This window comes from Coptis chinensis, chromosome 2 (genome assembly GCF_015680905.1).
Source record: "Coptis chinensis isolate HL-2020 chromosome 2, ASM1568090v1, whole genome shotgun sequence".
Taxonomy (NCBI): Eukaryota; Viridiplantae; Streptophyta; class Magnoliopsida; order Ranunculales; family Ranunculaceae; genus Coptis; species Coptis chinensis.
In genome coordinates this window covers 107,504,101-107,523,155 of record NC_141457.1, presented here as the reverse complement: position 1 = coordinate 107,523,155, position 19,055 = coordinate 107,504,101, and the positions used below count along the sequence as shown (strand labels likewise).

The window sequence follows — 19,055 nt, the reverse complement described above, 5'->3', positions numbered from 1 at the left end:
TTCTTCACTTTTAACTCTTTCTAAACATTTAGACCTTTCTTCACATTATTTGGATATATAAATCCAAATATATTTGTGAACTATAGTGATTCTGTTTAACTTGCAGATAAGTTTTTTTTCGATCATTTCATAACACATTAACACTCAACATCCATGGATGAAAGACTGGTTTTATTTTCTCTTGTTCAACTGGTGGTATCTCTGTTCATAGTTGTGGATGCAGCAGTCCCGGCTGTATTCATATTTGGAGACTCAACGGCAGATGTTGGGACCAACTGTCACTTGAACTTTTCAGGAGCAAGGGCTGATATGTCTCCAAATGGTATCGATTATCCTGGATCGAAAGCAACTGGGAGGTTCAGCAATGGTTATAACAGTGCAGACTTTCTATGTATGTATTTTTTATTAGTTAAGAGTGTAATATTGATCTAAATAACTTGCACTATATTGGCTAGATCCAGTATAAGATTGCAGACTCAGAGAAACTATGATGTAACGATGTTGACCAGCTGGCACTGTTTGGAAACTTATCCAGAAAGCAGTTCCTACAAATGATAGAGTGAAGAGAGTTGGTATCAAACTAGCATCCAGGTGCCGACTATGTAGAAGCAATGAAGAAACAATGGAACACATGTTATGGGATTGTCCTACTGTTAGGGAAATTTGGGACTGGTTTGTAGGAGTCTTTGAAGTTAGGCTCACCAGTTATAGCTTCCGAAAATTGATCAAAGCAATTAACAATAGAAGCCTGATTGTTAAAACACTATGGAATGCCGGTGTGGTGCATATCACGGTGCAGGTGTGGAAAACTAGAAACAATTTTTTGTTTTTTAAGAGAGATCTTTCAATAAAGATCAATTCAAAAGAGATATTCTTAAGGAAGTGAAAATAGCATCGTGGCTGTCCAAAGCCACTATGCATAATACTGTGCATGAATTGGCATTCCTTCACAGATTGGGGGTCACTTGCAAGCCTACAATAGTTTCTATAATCAAAGAAGTCAAGTGGATCCTGCCAGAAGACGAGGAGATAAAAGCCAACACCGACGGCTCCTCTATTGGCAACCTAGGTAATGGAGGTGCGGGTGTTCTCTTTAGGGATAAAGAAAATCAAACACTAGGTGTTCTTGCACAAGAGCTTGGAGTAGTAACAAACTTTGAAGCAGAATATTGGGCAATCATCTTGGCAGCAGAACATGCCGTCGTGAGGGATGGCTGAAGTTATGGATAGAATGTGATTCATTTGCTGTGGCTCAAAGCCTTATGAGAGAGAACACGCCATGGAAGATCAGAGCAAGATGGAAAATAGCCACTTCGAAACTTAGTTCCTGGCGAATAACCCATACCTTTCGCGAAGCTAACTTTGGAGCTGACGCTGTAGCAAGGCATGCTTCAACTCTTGATAATAGACAAGTTGTTTGGAGTGACATTCTACCAAGTTTTGTTCCGAGAGTGGAGTGCCCCTTTCAATACTATTTTAGATTCTGTTAAGTCAGATGCAATCTTATTATGTATCTGTAACACATTCTTTTATTCGTAATACTACTCCTTATTTGTGTGCAAAAAAAAGATGTTGACCAACTCATAGCGTATTTGATGAATGATATATAGGACTATAGGAGTGTGTTAATTGTTGGATATATAATGCTAAATGGTACTTGATGCCTTCGATGATCTCACGATGCGTGCAGATATTTGGATTATCATAGCAGAAAATTAAATCCTCTTCTCGTTATCTTAAAGTAGTATTCCATGTGTCAATCAATCATCTAATAATCGTAATTCTCAGCAAACCTCATGGGTTTTAGGAGGAGTCCACCGCCTTTTCTATCTCTTCTAAATGAAAACTTTCGCCTCAGCAAGCACATCAAATATGGTGCCAACTTCGCATCAGGAGGGGCTGGACTTCTTGACAACGCTGCGACATTATTGGTAAGTCCTCATTTTTTCTCTTGAGATTTTCTTTAAAGTATACGGTTTTGGGAAAACCAATCATATAGAAAAGACGAGGGAAGCATCCAGTTTGTTGCCATATTCAAGGATTTCGAATCCAAATATAGGCGAGCTCTTGGAGTCCTCGTGTTTCACCTCTCGTCAGCTTGATATTGCACCATCATTTTCACAAGAAAAAAAAATACTGTGCAATTTGCAAATTGTACAAATATAACAAAAGCAGCTGCCTTATACTTCGAATCAAAAACTAAATTCAAAAGTTACAAGAAAAGTTCGTACTATAAACAGGGAAATAAAGTCACCTTCAGTGAACAAATCAAACAATTTCAATTGTTCGCCAATATCTTACAGTGCTATTAGGTGTAGAAGCAACAAACAGCCTTCTCTCCAAGTCTATGTTCTTCCTCAGGGGAGCAATAACATCTTCCAATATTACTTGATCAATGGAACTTCAAACAACCAGGAGTTCATCGCCGCACTTGGAACTGTGTACGAGTATCACTTAAGAGCTGAGTGAGCTTCCTGCCTTTCAATCTACATACTTCAATGGAATTTATTAATAACTGGATTCGATGTACAAAGAAATCTATCAAAAGCTTGAAACTGAAAGGGAATTTATATGGCATGCAGAAACTATATTCTCTTGGAGCAAGAAAATTTGGTGTAATAAGCGTTCCACCAATTGGATGTTGCCCGGGTCAAAAGTTCTATAATTATGTGTTCACAGGAGAAACAGGATGTTTGGAGGGCATGAATGAGCAGGCTCGACTCTTCTATTCAACAATTCAAATTATGCTGCAACAGCTCAGCTCTGAACTCATCGAGATGAAATACTCACTTGGAAACGCTTATGAGATGGTACTGAGTTTATGAATAACCCCAAAAAATCCAGTAAGCATTTCATTCTGATTACACATAAGGTGGACATGTTATAACTGTACTTAGTTGATATTGTTTAAGGGGCATGAGTGCATGACAGAGCACTCATGTGAGTGTCATTTTGACTAAGGTATAGTGAATTTTTCTTAATTCGGAAATCTTAACTGTACAAAATTGCGGTTGCCTCCTATGTTTTGTAGATTTCAAGGAACTTGCAAATGGCTGCTGTGGATTAGGAAAATTTAATGGGGCATCTGCATGCACAAACACTTCAAACCTTTGTCCGAATCGTGACGAGTATCTATGTTGGGATTTGTTTCATCCAACACAGGCTGCAGTTAAATTGGCAGCTAAAACCCTATATGACGGGGAATCAAAATTTGTATCACCCATCAATTTTAAGCAGCTGGCCGAGGATGATATTTGAGAAGGGTGGTAAATGCTGATGCATCTCTGTAAAAGTATGTTCAATTTGTATAATTGTATCTCCCATAACGCAAAATTGTACGATTCTTGACGTTCCTCACTAGGACTTTGCATGGAGTTAGCTGCAGTATATTCCAGTTTTCTCTATAGGGATCCACGGCGAGTTTCCTTTCCTTTCATCCATAGCCAATTTTGCTCAATTCATACATGAACAACCGATAGATTTACAAATTAACTTGCAAACAGCACGTGAGCAAAAAATATTTAGAATAGGGTTCACAGTTGGAGAGAGAAAAAAACACAATTTCTCTTTCTTTTTATATTTTTTAATTATTTTATTCTAATAGTGTCCACATAAGTGAAAAAAAACCAAAAATGACAAAAAAAATAAAAAATAATGTGTAGACACTATTATGCTTGGCCCACCATTTTTATCTTTAAGACTTAAATATTCAAATATTTACCATTATGCCATCAATTTTAGTTTTTTTAAATCTTTGAAAATCAGATAATTACTATTTTGCCTATGTGACGGATATAAATGTGACACCAAAACACTATTCTTCCTACCCCATATTTTTCTAATGTAGTAAGATTTTGGATAACTAATATGGAGTGAAAAATGGTACACTGATAACAAATTACTTAATTTAATTACGTAAAATTTGTAAACTGATGTGTATGATAATCTCTGTTTTTATTCAAGCGAGCAACGCAAGTAATTCCAGTTTTCATGACAATGTAAGATTCAAACTTTCAGAGCGAATTAAGTTGTGCCTCTTTAGATCCACTAATAAATTAGGCCTGGTAAGGCAAAAATCCATCAAGATTTTATACGCAGAGCGTTGATAGTTTTGCTTTCAACTTGTTGTAGTTTGTAGCTAGAGGATGTTCCCATGCTTTATTAGGGATGTCCATTTTGCCCGAAACCCGTCTGAAACCCGAAAAAAAAACCCACACCAAATCTTGCCCAAGCCCGACAAAACCCAAACCCAGACTGAAATACATAGGGTCGGGTTTGGTCACACTATTTAAATCCGGACCGACTCGAACCCGACCCGATAATTTGGCTCTAAACCTGTTAAAAAGGTTAAAAAGCCCGAAACCATATCCGGACCGAACTCAAACCCAAAACCCGATTATAGAGGGTAAAAATGTCCGACCAAAACCCGAACCCGAACCAGACCATAATTCCTAACAGCTCTAAATTTCATTTATCATCTATTTATCTTCAACAAACTTTGGTCTTTTGCTCATTACTATTTACTTTTGGTCTTCAAGACAAATTACTTTTGACCGCACCGCTACTTACTCTTCTCCCTCTTCCCTCCAACAACTCCCCAAGAACAAGACAACCCAATCACACGCTCTTGATAGAGATTAGTGGGTTTGATAGTCTTTGCTAAGTTTGCATTAACTTCATAAAATTTGCGGCACCTCGCCAAATATCTCTTTCTAAATGTGGTCACTAAGGTTTTGAAGCAAATCAACAAGTCGGATTCACACCACCACAAGTCGAAAAACTCCCAAAAAGCCATCAATCTTATTGTCAAATCAACAGGTTGGATTCATACCACCACAAGAAGCCGAAACTCCCAAAAAGCCATCAATCTTATTGAGTTATTGTCTTGAAATTGCTTGCCTTGTTTGGTATACTTTTGTCTTTTTCTGTTTTTCAAAAAATGCAATCATGTGTGCTTTGAATCTTTGATGACTGTTGGGTGGCTTTACGATATTAAAGTTAAACAGATCAAATCCAATAAAAGAAGATGACTTTTGATTAATTAGATGAAAAAGAGGTTTTTCTTGAGATTTTGAGATCTAATAGCTGAAAATGACGTTCCTAATGAAGAGATCTAATATTCTTTTATTTCATATATTTCGGGTTTTATCATACCCGAAATCCAAATCCGAGCCCGACGGGTACTCGAAATATAAGATTAGGATAAGATTTGATCACATGTATCCAACAAATACCCGAACCCGACCCGCAAAGAATAAGGCCAGTCCCGAGTAACCCGATACCTGTTCAAAACCCGAAAAATCGGGTTCGGGCGGGTCGGGTACCCGTTTGGACATCCCTATGCTTTATTGAACATTACTTAAGAGTAGTTTAAACATAGGTCAAGATTCAGTCAAAGTTTCGAAACGTACTCAAGAATCAAGACTGACATTTTATTATACAACTGCGACAACATTCTCTTTAATTAAATTTTATGGAGACTGGCGGTGCTTACCTGATGAGTGATGACTATACATAATTCAAAGTCCAGCAAGCTGTCTTTGTTTGGAGATGTGCAGAATTGAGTCGGCTAAAGGAAGAAGGCACACCCCAGCTTCATTGGTTCCATGACAACATATACGTGGAAATAGTTGTTCGTGAGATATATTTAATACTTTACAGTTCAGTGTACTGCAAGCCTGTAAGGCTGTAACCAACCCAAAATTATGGCAGCATGCCAACATAATACTACTATATTACTTCTGCCCACCTTCTCATTACCTTCACTCTACTTTCTTGGACTCCTCAAGGCTCCAACCCATCACAAGTTCACTACGACACTATATATATAGAATCACTACACTTCTCGAACATATATCACAAACATAACTTCAGTTGCCTCTCCAAGTCTCAAACTCATCAAGTCTCATGGCTTCCTCTTCTTCTTCTGTTTCATCCACTAGTGTTTCACCAATGTTGTTGGTTTCTGTACTTGCAACCATTTCGGTGGTTGCATTTGCTGGTAATTTGAACCAAGATTTCGATATCACTTGGGGGGACGGTCGTGCTAAGATTCTCAACAATGGCGATCTACTTACTCTGTCTCTTGATAAATCCTCTGGCTCAGGATTTCAATCCAAGAATGAGTACCTATTCGGAAAGATCGACATGCAACTAAAACTTGTTTCTGGCAACTCTGCAGGCACCGTTACTGCCTATTATGTAAGCATGCATTTCTATACCGGCTTTTAATACACAATTTATATTTCGCTGTGCATATTTTTACAATTTCTCTCAGTTGAAATATGTAACTTATATAATTTGTTGTGATACAGTTATCATCACAGGGAACAACTCATGACGAGATCGATTTCGAGTTCTTGGGTAACCTTACTGGAGATCCTTACATTCTTCACACTAATGTGTTCAGCCAAGGAAAGGGCAATAGGGAGCAACAGTTCCACCTTTGGTTCGACCCAACAGCCGATTTCCACACCTATTCGATCCTCTGGAACCCCCAACGCATAATGTAAGCACTCATTACGACCTAAATTGCAATTGAATTGAACAGTAGATTCATTCTAACTTAATCATCTTTACAAACAATTTCTCTAACAACAGCTTGCTTTGCTTCCTCCTTCCAGCTTCTCTGTCGATGGGACTCCCATCAGAGAGTTCAAGAACTCAGAAGCGATAGGCGTTCCCTTCCCAAAGAATCAACCAATGAGGATTTACTCAAGTCTCTGGAATGCAGACGACTGGGCAACCAGGGGTGGCCTTATAAAAACGGACTGGGCCAATGCTCCCTTCACCGCCTCATATCAAAAATTCAATGCGGATGCTTGTACTTGGTCCTCTGGAACCTCTTCTTGCAGTTCACAGACAACCTCTTCTACATCTAATAACAGTGCAGGCTGGTTATCACAAGAATTAGATTCAACAAGCCAGGATAAAATGAAATGGGCGCAAGACAATTACATGATCTACAACTACTGCACTGACGCAAAACGCTTTCCACAAGGACTACCAGCCGAGTGTACTAACACTAATATATCTTACAATGCGATGAAACTATGATCACCTAGCTGCTATGAGGGATATGTACATGCAAATTCTTCTATTCTTTTATTCATCTATGTGTAGTTTAAAATACATTAAGGAATACAACTGCTAAGATTCAAATTCTAAATTTTTTTTGAATCCTCATCGTTGCATTTAGGCTATTCTTGTTACAGATTACAATACAACTCTTATACAAGTCTAGCAGAAAAAATTACTAAGCAGATATACACGAAACATGTAACTTGCAGGAATCAGGTCACAAATAAATTTTGCCGAGGTAAAATGAGGAACGAGAGAATCGATTCCCTATGCTACGTTACAATGGTTACAGTTACATACCTTTGACTCTCTGCAGGCATTTTGTCATTTCACACGGTTTTCCTTGAAATCAATGTAGGTCAGTATATAGGCCCAAATGTTTTGAGCGGCATTCGCATAAGGCCCAAAACAATGATATAGTCCATTATAGAGGCCCAAAGGATTTTGTGCTTTTTATTCTTGTTTTAATAACATTGTGTTTCGCACGTGGGACTAGTTTTTACCTTGTCCAAAGCGTGTTTTTTTATAGTTTGCATGTGTTTATTCCGAGTCTTCTAAGAGCATTCCCAATAGAGGTGGATATGTAGGGAATGTAGAAATATTCACCTCCAAATGATTCAAAATTTTTGCTCAATGCAAAAGTGAATATGAAGGTGACTATTTTCCCAAGTCAAAACGAGGGTGAAACCTTCAATCGAGATAGTGGTTGAGTTGTGAACTTCGGACGAGATGTTGAATTCTGTCTCGTGTATTTTTTTTTTTTAAATTTGGTTTTTTTTTGGACGGGATGTTGGATTCCGTCTCGCGTATTTTCAACTTTTTTTTTGTTTTTTTTAACTACAGGATATTTCATTCCGTCCCCACGTTTTTTCAATTTTTACATTCAAACATAATATAACACCGCGTCTGAGATTAATTTTTACATTTGTTTACTTTTCACCAAAACGGTGGAAAAGTAGAAAAAAGGGGAAATACTCGTATACAATAATAGTGGCGTGCAGCATTAGGAATGCTCTAAGTCGTAAACTTAACGCAACCAATGACCCAATACTTATAAATAAGGGACCACCTCGTATACACTTGGAGAAAGGTCACCTGTCTGTTTTCGCTGCTGCTGATTCAAAGAGAGTGATGGTATTATTCTAGGGTTTCTAAACTCCCATATTTCTCAAATTACCAAGTCTTTAGTATTAAATTGATTATAAAGTAATATCGATTAATTGTCTTCATTGGCGAAATATAAAAGCTGATTAAATGGTAACCTTTTTTTCCTAGGGTTTGGACAATTTTGTGTCTTGGACACGATATATTATCCTAGGATTGCGTGCCAGATGTCCTGGTGCGTGTGACCTTGCAGTAAAGTCTAAAATAAAATAAAGTGGACCCGATTTATAAGTTATAACCATATCTATCTCTCGCACTGTCGCACATCAGCGTTAGTTTCTTCGAACCCTCTTTTGCAAATTATTGGTTGAATTGAAGTTGAATGATTAGAAAATATATTTATTGGTAATGTTATTGCAGAGCTGAAGAACATCCGTGTTTAAAATTTTGAATCATGGCTTCTTCTTCCTCAACTGCTTCAACCGATCCTCAACTCATTATCTCTCATAAGTTCCCTGAGGTCCATCTCCTTTTCTCTAATCTTTCTCTCATGTTCCTTGTGTTCGTGGGTGATGTTTTCTACAAAGCTATAATATTGCCATTTGAGATAACTGTGGAAAATTAAGCACCTATAGAACGACTCACTAATAGCTTTAGCACTATTTATGGGAGTGATTATTCATATTTAATATTAACTTTGTGTTCTTTTTAATCTAACACTTGTTTTCGTGTTGTATCGTGTATGAATGGGATGGTCTGTAGACAACATTAACATATACTGAAAGGTAAAGAACTGTTCTTTAAACCTGCTCCAGTGTGATGACATTATACTTAATCTCCATTTACATTAGTATGCGTTAATTAATATATGCTATTTTGAATAGAGATGTAGCACTCTATGCTCTTGGAGTTGGAGCATGTGCAAGAGATCCCTTGGATGAGGAAGAGCTCAAATATGTCTACCACAAAAACGGACAGCCATTTGTGAAGGTATTGTAATATTGTGAACTTTGCTTAAATTAGTTTTGCAGAATATTCAGAACTATGCTGTTTTCTCTAATCTGCAGGTCCTTCCTACCTTTGCTGCTATTGTTTCTATGGGAGCTATGGGAAAGTTAGAGGAGTTACAAGGTCTAAAGTAAGTTCAAACTCTGAACAGGAGGTGTTTAAGTGGCCGGACAACATCCGGGGTATTGTGGGTCAGGTTGCAACCTGCCCCACTTAATGATTGCTCCTTTTCAATTCTGTATAGCATATCATCTGATCTAACTATAATCTTGTGTGTGGCTTTTGTTTTTGCCAGATATGATCCACGACTTCTACTACATGGCCAACAATACATTGAAATTTACAAGCCTTTTCCTTCAAGTGCATGTGTAAGCTTTGACTATAATAGTTGCATGTTAGTTGCACAATATGATTCGGGCTCCCAGTATGATCTACTTTTTCGTCGAATTCCAGGCCTACTATTTACCAATTTAGTATTTTGACTATTATACTTTTATTGGTTAATTGCTACTTCTTTAATCTTAAACCTGTTTTGGGTATTGTTGTCTAGTGGTGCTCTACTTCCTCCTGACGTGTATATAAAATTTCCTTGATACTCCTCAAGTCTGGCTGTCTGAGATATTCTCGACATTTCAAGGAGTCTGCAGTCGTATACGTATTTAAATCATCTTATATGACAACCTGGTATTGGCATTCTAGAATCATTCCGACTTTCTGTTTCCTTTTGGTTGTATTGAATTGTCTTTTGTACTCTATGGCAGCATCAATGATGATTTAATACCTTTTGTTATCCTTGCACTTTGATTGCCAGTGAAGAAACTAATGGGGAAAGTTGAGTCTGAGATGCTGATGCTGCTGCTTTTAGTTTGTTTGTTTTTATCATGTTTTATGGTCTCCTCCTTACTTTTCCAATCTTTGCCCTCTTTTAAGGATTTCCCTCAAATATTGAAGACTATACTGAGATCTTCAAATATCCTACTTTTTACTGGATTTTTCTTCCACTTTATCTTCTTTCCCTTTATTATTTTTCACTGATATTCGATAATACATCAAAACCCATGTGTTTTCTTCTCATTTTTGCAATCGTTCAGGAAAAGTTCACTATTCAAATAATATTGAATATTCAGTCATGTGATGTCGTAGCTGGTTGGTCTTTGGTGTGTGTAAACTGTTGTACTTTTGCTTTGAGTATGCGTGTTCTTATTTGGAATAACTTCAATAAATGTTACTTGCCACAAAATAAAGAGTTCTAATACACCTTTGATTTTGTTGATTAGATAGAAAACAGATCAGTCGTTGCAGGATTTCATGATAAAGGTATGTCCTAAACATATATTGGGTTATAAAGATCTTTGTACTGCATGCTTATTTGCTTATAGGAGACTCAGTTGTGGGGTGATTTACATCATTGGAATTATATTTTATATCAGTCTTCTTTTAACTTCCACAGAAAACCAAATACAACTAGTCCCTGTTAATATAAGTCTGCAATAAGTTTGGAAGAGTTAAGTACTGAAGTGGCTCTCTCAACCTACCAACCAATTTCTAGCTACTCTTCCCCTCCTCCCCCAAAAGATAAAAACAAACTAAAAATAATAATTACACCTTCATCGCCTAACCTCTTGTCTCCTTTCGTGTTTTTCTGAACTTATCTGTTTTCCAGGTAAAGCTGCTATTATCGATATTGAAACCACAAGTTATGATAAAGGCTCGGGTGAAGCACTATGCAAGAACCGGTCAGTATATCTGTAGTCAATGTACTGATTTTTAAATTATCATTGGAGTCAGTCAGTCAGTCAGCTAACCTTGTATTGCACTTATAAATCCAGGAGTACTATCTATTTGCGTGGTGCTGGTGGCTTTTCAAAATCATCTTCTCCATTTACATACTCAAACTATCCAGCTGATCAAGCTTCAGTAAGAGTTCCAAAACATCAACCCTTCACTGTGTGCGAGGATATCACCCAACAATCTCAGGCATGTCCTATTTAAAGATGTTCTTTTGACCTGAAAGGCAATTTTTTTCCTTCTCCAGGATTGTTTCTAGTTTAAATTGTTGAAAGTGACGAGGGAGTTTTTTCCTTCTTTTGTTGGGAACAACAGAAGTTATTGGGCGTTATAGGTAGCTAGCTTATACAATTGACTGGTATAGGGCATCTGCTTCTCATATGGAAAAAAAGGTGTGAATTTTGATGTTCTAGGACCAAAGAAGGATTGCTAGAGGCATCCTAGGTATAACTCCTTATATGTCCACCTTCCCCTAGAATAACAGGATAACATATCTTTGATAACTTAATCAATAAGACTAGATCTTCTTTCTAGAAATCCTGATGACCTGATGTTAGAAATCACAAAGAGAAAAAAAGGGAGAGACAGATGTGCATCCTTTAAGTCTGATAGGCATTTATTAATCACTCACCCTGCTCTCTGAACAATACGTTCCTTAAAAACAAGATTACTTCTTAGGTGGTCTCATTCCCAATTATTGAGAGTTATTCCTAATAACATGCGTCTCTTTAGAGTTATTCCAAACACTACTATTTTGATTTGGTTCTTGCTATATGGAATTGTGCCATTGATTGATCTCTATCGAGAGGATGAGACTATCCACAAAATGTGATTGCTTACCTCTGATTCTGCAGGCGTTGTTATACAGGCTATCAGGTGATTATAATCCGCTGCATTCAGATCCAATGATAGCGACTATTGCAGGGTTAGTATTACAGAAGTATTTCTGAGAATGCGTACGAACTACAAAGTGTTTTTTTAAGAAAGTCTTTTCAGTCTTGAAGCTTGTTAATAAATATTTTTATGAGGTTTGGAGATCTGTAAAATCTACTAAATATAACAATCAACCAAATATGCCCCAAGATCTAGTGAAGCTAGTGAATTAGGTGCTAAAGTATTGAACTTAGTTTTCTCTGTATTGTGGTTTTTGAAGGTTTTCTCGCCCAATATTGCATGGGTTGTGCACGGCTTTTTGCCGTTCGGGGCAATTATCAAATGCCTATGCAATGGGGAACCAACCATGGTGACAAGCATATTTGGCCGTCTTCTTCTACACGTCTACCCTGGCGAGACATTGGTCACAGAAATGTGGTTAGAAGGTTCAAGGTATAAATGTTCTTGAAACACTTGGAAGCATGAATTCCTTAACTACTGCTTTGTTTTTGTTTTCTTTTAGACTAACAACGAGGTTACATTTTTCAGGGTCATATATCAGACGAAAGTAAAAGAGAGAGATCGAGCTGTTCTTATGGGTTATGTGGGTCTCAAGCAGGCCACTTCATCAATGTGACATCTTTGCACACATGGACAAGGGATTAGTTAATTGCTAAAGTTGTAGTATCGCAGCCTCAAATTAGAATAAAAGAGTAGCAGCATAAGGCCATACATGCATAGTGGGTGCAATCTTTCTTCAGTTTGTTACTGTTAACCCGTTTGTACCTATGACTTCTCTGATGATCGTGATTGCATAGCAGCTCATCTGATCATATCAATAATAAATTGCCAATAGTTCTCCCATATATGAATAAATGATGCTGTATATGTTTTTATCCTAATTCCCAAGTGCCAGACTCAAGCACTGCCTGTAAAAATCTTTTAACCGTTGCCCGCACAAATGTGATGGTATAAATACGCCTTGTCGCCTGTAGTGCTGTTTCAATTTGAAGTGATGAAAAGCTTTGAGATGCAAACTATTAAACTAATCACCAGTAGTGGGCCAAGTACAGTCTACAGCTAGTGCCAAAACTACTTTTAGCCCAAGGCCAAGCATTAGACTCAAAACTCAAGTCAAGTGGCCGGACCTAATTTTCGAGCAGATGACGAGCGGGAAGGAAGATGATGATGTCAGTGTTACCGTCACCGACACCGACACCGAAGTAGAAGGTATCATCATGACTAATAATAATAATAATAATAAATCAGATGAAGAGGCTCAAATCATTGAACACGCGGTTCGATCTTTGCCTAGTCATGCCGCCGCTATCGACTTGTTATCATCCGGGGTTCGTTTTTTTATTCAAAACAATAAATTAATTAATACTTTGGGATAAAATTATAATATGTCACTGATGCAAAATTGTTATGTGACTGACAGGTATGTGTTCGATGTATCTTGAGACTGTTTGGTGTTTCTGGACGTGTTTATTCATGCTCATTGCTTTCGTCATCGTATTTGTATTCAGTTCTTGAAAAATCATACTCGTCTCATGATTCAGATACTTGGCGTCCCTCTCTTCAGGCTGAGTCACCTTATTATTGCAGTGTTTGTTTAGGCATATTGCAGTTTTGTCACACTGATGGGAAAGTAAAAGATCAGGTTTCTGAGTTCACATTGTCAATTGCTGAGATGGTAAAGAAAGAGGGTCATGAGATTGAAAGCTTTTGTTTTGAGATCTCCGTACCGCCAATTATTTCTGCAAACGAGAATGCTATATGGTAATATTAGTCTATCTTCTGCATTTAAGTCGTAATGATGGTGATATACATATTCAAAGATTTGTTCATTTGTATTTCAGGTTGTGCATGAAAAACAAGTACGGGTCTGAGCTTTGGTGCCAAGAGGAGAAGCTTCTAGCTGAACACGTTTCTTTGAAAGATGCTTTGAAAATGTCAGTGACAGATTCACTCGAGACCTTGTTGGTAAGAACTCCATTGTATGTTATTGTTGGAGAAGATACTGATTTTCATTATTTAGGTTAAACTAATAAAATACTCCTTGATGGAAAGATCCAATCAAACAGTGCCAGAGAAAGAACGGATGTTAAAAAATTGATAAAATTGGCCGTGTATCGCTAGAAGAGAAGAATTTATTTACTTGATCAAGAAGGGATGTGCATAACTATCATATTTATCCCTTTAAATTTGACAATTTCCAGGCTGGTAAATATGCACTTGGCTCTTTCCATATTTGTCTGACATACACTCAGACTAAAGCATCATCATGGCTTCTGGGTTGTCAGGACAGGAACCAGGATTTCAAGAGAAGAAAAACAGGCATGTTTGCTTGCCTTACTTTCTAAATGAAATGCGAATTACTTTTCTTTTCACTTTTACTTCTCAGTTGTAGTTTTGCTGGTACTTTCGTTCTTTGCTGTATTACTCGTGCTGCATATAGTTTCTGCTTTGATTGCCAAAAGAAGCTTGTATACAACCTGATGAATGTACTCTAGTAATATCTCTTGGCCCCATGATTTTTATAAACCAGATAAACATTGTTCATATACAATGTATCAATCATGAAATCATAAAGAGGTTTATTATAATTATTATTATCATTATTACTATTACTGTTTTTTTTTTTTTTTTTTTTTGGGGGGGGGTAGGCAAAAACAAGTCTTTTTGTATGTCTGATCCATCAACAGTTGGTATTGTTAATTGTTTACCTTCTGGGCCTATTAGAAACAGCTTGAAACACAATAATGATTCTTCTACAGAGACAGTAGACAGTGTACAAGGGCTGGAATGTTCTGAGGATGCTAGTGGTGAAGTAGGTTCAGCAATGGACACATCGCTTAATGGTTTGCAAGTCAGTGAGAGCTTCAATTCAGCACCAGAGAAGGTATTCCTTCTTGCTCCTATAGTATCTCTGTGGATAGTGCTGTCACTTGTCGGTGTAACTTTGCCAACATAGAAAATGAACATTAGTTTTTATAAGATCACCATGATTCAAATCCTCTGGACTGCATCCATGTTACGCGTTGGAATACGCTCTAATTTATGGTCCTTCAACAATTTCGCATCCCCTCTTATTTTGGTTTGTATCTGTTCCAGGTCAAAGAACCGTGCTGCTTGACGTGTCATTGCTATAGAACGCCTATTTATGTAGGTGGGAGATACTTGAAGGTATTTCACTTCTCATTCGTTAGCCACATATTTGTTGTTTGTGTGCCTTGTCAAGGAATCTAAAGGTTAAGAATGCCTGTTGATCAGTTGACAACAGAATGTGTAGGCTATGGTTTGTAAAACTAGAAACACACAACTATGAGGATTGTCTTAAAACTAAAAGCAAGAAATCCAAAAGAAATAGAAAAATGTTAAACTGAAGTTTCCTTGATTTATGTTTTCTTCTGTTAACGATACACAGATACCCAATGAAGAGATATGATCATACAGATGAAAATTCACATCATAAAATGAAAATGCTGAAAGTAATCAGAAGCACGCATTTATATTGCAAAGTCGCCTTATCCATTTTGAGTCTTTGTGCTAAAAGTGTTTTAACTAGGATAAGGCTTTAAAAGTGGAGGAGCTGAACCATCAACGACTGAGCGACTTAAATAAGTAGATTAATAAGGAATCTAGATGGTTAATCCATAACCTTGGGTGAAGGAATAAGATGTGTTCACTAGTTCATGTTAACTTCAGAGATGATGATGATGTGTAACTATGATGATGACCATAATAAGTGCTGTGCGAGAATATGTTGGTGCGGTACTTTGGAGTGCGTATTCTAGGGAGGGTAAGATTATCATTGTCAATTTTGTCAGTTAGGTAACAGGGGTGTGGAATATATCATGTGTTGTTACTTGTCCTGTCTCTTAAAGTATGTGGTTTACTTTTCGCATGGATCCTAATGTATTTTGGGTGTGTATTTGTTGAGCTGACTCACTTGTTTGGGTCCAGGTTCATTCCCTTCATTAGGTAATGTGCTTTGGAGTCTGCTCCCTTTTTGCATTTTCTGGGGTATTTGGCTTTAGCAGAATAGGTAGTGTTCTCATGATGTATCACTGTATCAGTGACCTGGGGGGTGGGTGGGTTATACATTGACAGTGTCTATTTGAGTATCTTGTGGCTCAATAAGAATACTTGAGTTATTGGGTAAAGGTCTACTGTGGGAATGTTTACTTGGTTGTCATGCAAGATAATGCTGTTACTATTCTACTGCAGTATTCTAGAAATGTGAGTCAAACACAGTGGATAATCGACGATGAGAGAATGGGAGAAGCATCTGTTGAGGTACTCTCTATCTCATTTCGAAGTTACCATCACCAAATCAAGCATGTTTAAGTGTTCTTAGTGAGCGTACTGACATTTGTCTGTTTCTTATTTTGTAGGAGATAATAGGAAACACCATAATTCCTATTTGTCGAGGTGACAAGTACAAGTTCCATGCTGCCGGTAGAGAAGATATTGATGTACCAGATTTTTTTTTTGTTTTTTTAATGTACTGCAGTAACTTGTTTTTTCTATGTTAATGGATTTGATTAATGTTCTTTGATAAATGGATCAACTTCCTTGCTTAGGTTCGTATGTTGGGTTCTGGTCGGCCTTTCCTTGTTGAAGTACAAAATGCACGGCATGATCCATCCAAGGTAGAGATGACAGACATCGAAGAGAAAATAAATAACTCAGAGATCAAACTGGTAAGCTCAACAATAAGTTCTGCAAAAACTATAAGTTCTAATAATAATTTTATGCTCATCAGTCATCACTCATCAATGAAGGTCCTTTTTTGTCTGACTGTAAAAAATCCTAAAACTGGCAGGTAAGAGTGAAAAACCTAAAGGTAGTGGGGAATCAAGGGTGGACTCTTATGCGTGAAGGTGAAGCCGAGAAACAGGTTAGGTTATGGATTTCTTATTCACATGCTATTTTTATTTTATTAGCTTTATCTTTAAACATTTTTACCAATTATGTATTAGACATTTCCATTAGATCTCCTTCTTGTTGCATTAATAATTAGTTTGGAATATACAAGCAGAACAATCAATTTCTGCACCTAAACATACCCCATGGTAATTTTCTAATTCTTAAGTTTCAATCTTGAGTTTTAATGACAGCACTGGCAGTATCTTTATATCAAATACTATTATAATTTGGGTTATAAATCATTTTCAAATTTTGAGTTTTAAACTTCTAATAGGACAGCTCAAGTGTAGCATAATAAACAAGTGTTTTTTTTGTGCAGAAACAATATGCTGCACTGGTGTGGATTTCGCGCTCACTCGGAGATGAAGACCTGAATACTCTATCTTCTCTCAAGGACATGGTGAGGTGTCTTTCCTAGAGTGATACAATGTTTCCATTTCTTATCTGTTTTTGTACTTGCTCATTGCGTAGTATGGTACTTCATGTTCATATATTTTTATTTTCTTTAAAACTATACTCTTTTGTCATTGTGTGGGGTGTTGGACATGAGCACACATACCCCTCTCTTTGTTAAATAAGCTTCAAACAAGAGTTCCTACTCTCTCTCTCTCTCCAACGGTGTTTGCGTGTGACCAAGTTAAGTAATTTTCTAGGTTTTTCTCCTGATGAATCCATATCTATTCTTGTTTAGCAAATCGTGCAGAGAACCCCAGTTAGAGTGCTCCATCGCAGAAGCCCATTGGACCGTGAAAAGATTATACATTGGTAGGAGTAATTTTAGTATTCTCTGCATGTATTTGCTTTGGCTTTACCAGATATATGTACTGAGACAAAAACCACAACTTGTTTCTAACTGCAGGATGAAAGTTGAAAAGATTGTCGGAAGCACTCAGTATTTTCTGTTGCATTTATGTACTCAGGTTGACCATCTTGTCTCTTCGATATTTACATTTGCATCAATTTGTGTTTACAAGAAGACATTTTAACCTTGGACCTATTAATCTATTATCACAAGAGACATCTCTAGACAACATGGACATTCCATTTTGCACTCTATATGATGTAGATTTTACTGGCGGAAGCTTCAGTTTAGCAATCTACAATTGAATTAAACAAACAAAACACAACTCTTTTATTGAATCTCTCAAATCATAAACTACAACAACCTAAACACACAACTCCCTCAAACCCTAACCATAAGCCCTTATTTATACTAAACCTAAAAACAGTAAACCAATAGTAACACGACGTGTGTCAAATAATAACTTGAAACAATTAAACTAGTGGACTCTTGACCCATTGGGCTTGGACTCGAACTATGGGCACATGCCCATAATATCAGAAGAAAACAAGGGTGCACACCCATGTCTTGGCTGCAACAACTTCAACGTCTTCATGCTCTGCATCACAATATATCAATAGACGGTCTTAAATCATATCGCTTTAACGTAAACAAACTGATATTGACGGAGGTCTGAAGCTTGTTTACAGTGTTTTTGTACAAAATCAAGAAAATGATGCAACTACTAATGACACTAGTCTTGCATGAAATCTACCTGCTGCTATAAAACTAAAAGGTATTCCGTGTGCAGGCTGGGACATATATAAAGGAGTTTGTTCATGGAGATCTTGGGCGCACCCAGCCAAGGTAAAATAATGGTATCACAGCCATTAATATTCATTTGTGGATTTCCATAGCAGTTGAATCTTGGTAATATTTGTTATAAATAGAAGTATTTAACTTGATATTGTTTCGTAAAAAATGCAGCCATGATCTAATCTTGGAATAGTCCAATGTTATGATTCACCTTGAGAGTTTGACTGAGATCAGACTTTTTGGATCTCTGTTTTTTCTCATATTTTTCAACTTGATATCTTCCATTTTTGCAGCATTGGCTCAATTTTAGGCTGTAGAGCTGAGATACTGCTACTTGATGTTACAGATGTGAAGATGGACTGCTTTAATTAAAGGGAAGTTGTTTTCTATTAGCTCAAAGTGTAGTTTAACTTCCATGACCATGCAACATGAGGAAACTATAATGTTGAGAAATGCCCAACACACTACAGTACTACTCACTACATTTTTTGTAACTCTTTCATTTATAATATATTTTTTTATTTTTTTGAAATGAGGGTTTTTTACAAACTCATTCCATAATTTTGAAGATAATTGTTTGGTTTACTTCTTCAACCATGATCCTTTGTAACAGGGAATGTAACTGAGAAGATCGTTAGTTACACAATTTTGAATTGGTCTGTGACGAACC

General features: G+C 37.0%; 4 protein-coding genes and 1 non-coding gene across 9 annotated transcripts; all 5 read left to right on the top strand.

The window, feature by feature from the left end:
• The first annotated feature begins 1,796 nt into the window (after positions 1-1,796).
• On the top strand, positions 1,797-3,258 carry LOC147520251 (GDSL esterase/lipase At2g23540-like). The gene is made up of 4 exons (XM_086594253.1): positions 1,797-1,931; positions 2,583-2,810; positions 2,913-2,940; positions 3,032-3,258. The coding sequence occupies exons 1-4, from the start codon at positions 1,797-1,799 to the stop codon at positions 3,256-3,258; spliced, it is 618 nt and encodes a 205-aa protein (XP_086450379.1).
• Positions 3,259-5,764: 2,506 nt separating this feature from the next.
• On the top strand, positions 5,765-7,168 carry LOC147520250 (putative xyloglucan endotransglucosylase/hydrolase protein 23). Its single transcript, XM_086591830.1, has 3 exons — positions 5,765-6,201; positions 6,315-6,508; positions 6,624-7,168. Exons 1-3 carry the CDS (start codon positions 5,908-5,910, stop codon positions 7,054-7,056), a joined length of 921 nt encoding a protein of 306 aa, XP_086447956.1. The 5' UTR covers positions 5,765-5,907; the 3' UTR covers positions 7,057-7,168.
• A 1,373-nt stretch (positions 7,169-8,541) lies between these two features.
• On the top strand, positions 8,542-12,717 carry ECH2 (enoyl-CoA hydratase 2). Its single transcript, XM_086591783.1, is given in 12 exon segments — positions 8,542-8,704; positions 8,947-8,969; positions 9,069-9,174; positions 9,252-9,322; positions 9,488-9,560; positions 10,470-10,509; positions 10,856-10,928; positions 11,022-11,169; positions 11,835-11,905; positions 12,134-12,168; positions 12,171-12,306; positions 12,403-12,717. Coding segments are annotated over 12 exon segments (930 nt in total). The 5' UTR covers positions 8,542-8,638; the 3' UTR covers positions 12,491-12,717.
• Positions 9,950-10,041, top strand: LOC147520249 (small nucleolar RNA snoR26). The gene has a single exon (XR_015214683.1). It is a non-coding gene; the product is annotated as a small nucleolar RNA snoR26 (small nucleolar RNA).
• A 154-nt stretch (positions 12,718-12,871) lies between the features above and the next one.
• On the top strand, positions 12,872-19,031 carry LOC147520247 (Pseudouridine synthase family protein). Of its 5 annotated transcripts, none has more exons than XM_086591779.1 (15): positions 12,872-13,202; positions 13,295-13,635; positions 13,716-13,839; positions 14,076-14,193; positions 14,634-14,758; positions 14,971-15,042; positions 16,087-16,155; positions 16,254-16,334; positions 16,443-16,562; positions 16,685-16,759; positions 17,108-17,188; positions 17,492-17,553; positions 17,648-17,708; positions 18,381-18,436; positions 18,732-19,031. In XM_086591779.1, the coding sequence occupies exons 1-15, from the start codon at positions 13,017-13,019 to the stop codon at positions 18,751-18,753; spliced, it is 1,593 nt and encodes a 530-aa protein (XP_086447905.1). In that variant the 5' UTR covers positions 12,872-13,016; the 3' UTR covers positions 18,754-19,031. The 5 variants fall into 5 exon arrangements, with proteins under 5 accessions (XP_086447905.1, XP_086447903.1, XP_086447904.1 ...); XM_086591777.1 differs by having other exon boundaries at positions 18,679-18,970; XM_086591778.1 differs by having other exon boundaries at positions 17,480-17,553; positions 18,732-18,970.
• Positions 19,032-19,055: the final 24 nt, after the last annotated feature.

Bases quoted from the DNA above. Each gene is read 5' to 3' on its own strand.
- LOC147520251 (XM_086594253.1), top strand. From the start codon at position 1,797: ATGGGTTTTAGGAGGAGTCCACCGCCTTTTCTATCTCTTCTAAATGAA. The intron at 2,811-2,912 runs GTACTGAGTTTA...ATATTGTTTAAG, and splicing joins TTGGAAACGCTTATGAGATG to GGGCATGAGTGCATGACAGA. The intron at 2,941-3,031 runs GTGAGTGTCATT...TATGTTTTGTAG, and splicing joins GTGCATGACAGAGCACTCAT to ATTTCAAGGAACTTGCAAAT.
- LOC147520247 (XM_086591776.1), top strand. From the start codon at position 13,017: ATGACGAGCGGGAAGGAAGATGATGATGTCAGTGTTACCGTCACCGAC. The intron at 16,156-16,253 runs GTACTCTCTATC...CTTATTTTGTAG, and splicing joins TGGGAGAAGCATCTGTTGAG to GAGATAATAGGAAACACCAT. The intron at 17,709-18,380 runs GTTGACCATCTT...TTCCGTGTGCAG, and splicing joins TGTTGCATTTATGTACTCAG to GCTGGGACATATATAAAGGA.
- LOC147520250 (XM_086591830.1), top strand. From the start codon at position 5,908: ATGGCTTCCTCTTCTTCTTCTGTTTCATCCACTAGTGTTTCACCAATG. The intron at 6,202-6,314 runs GTAAGCATGCAT...GTTGTGATACAG, and splicing joins GCACCGTTACTGCCTATTAT to TTATCATCACAGGGAACAAC. The intron at 6,509-6,623 runs GTAAGCACTCAT...TCCTCCTTCCAG, and splicing joins TGGAACCCCCAACGCATAAT to CTTCTCTGTCGATGGGACTC.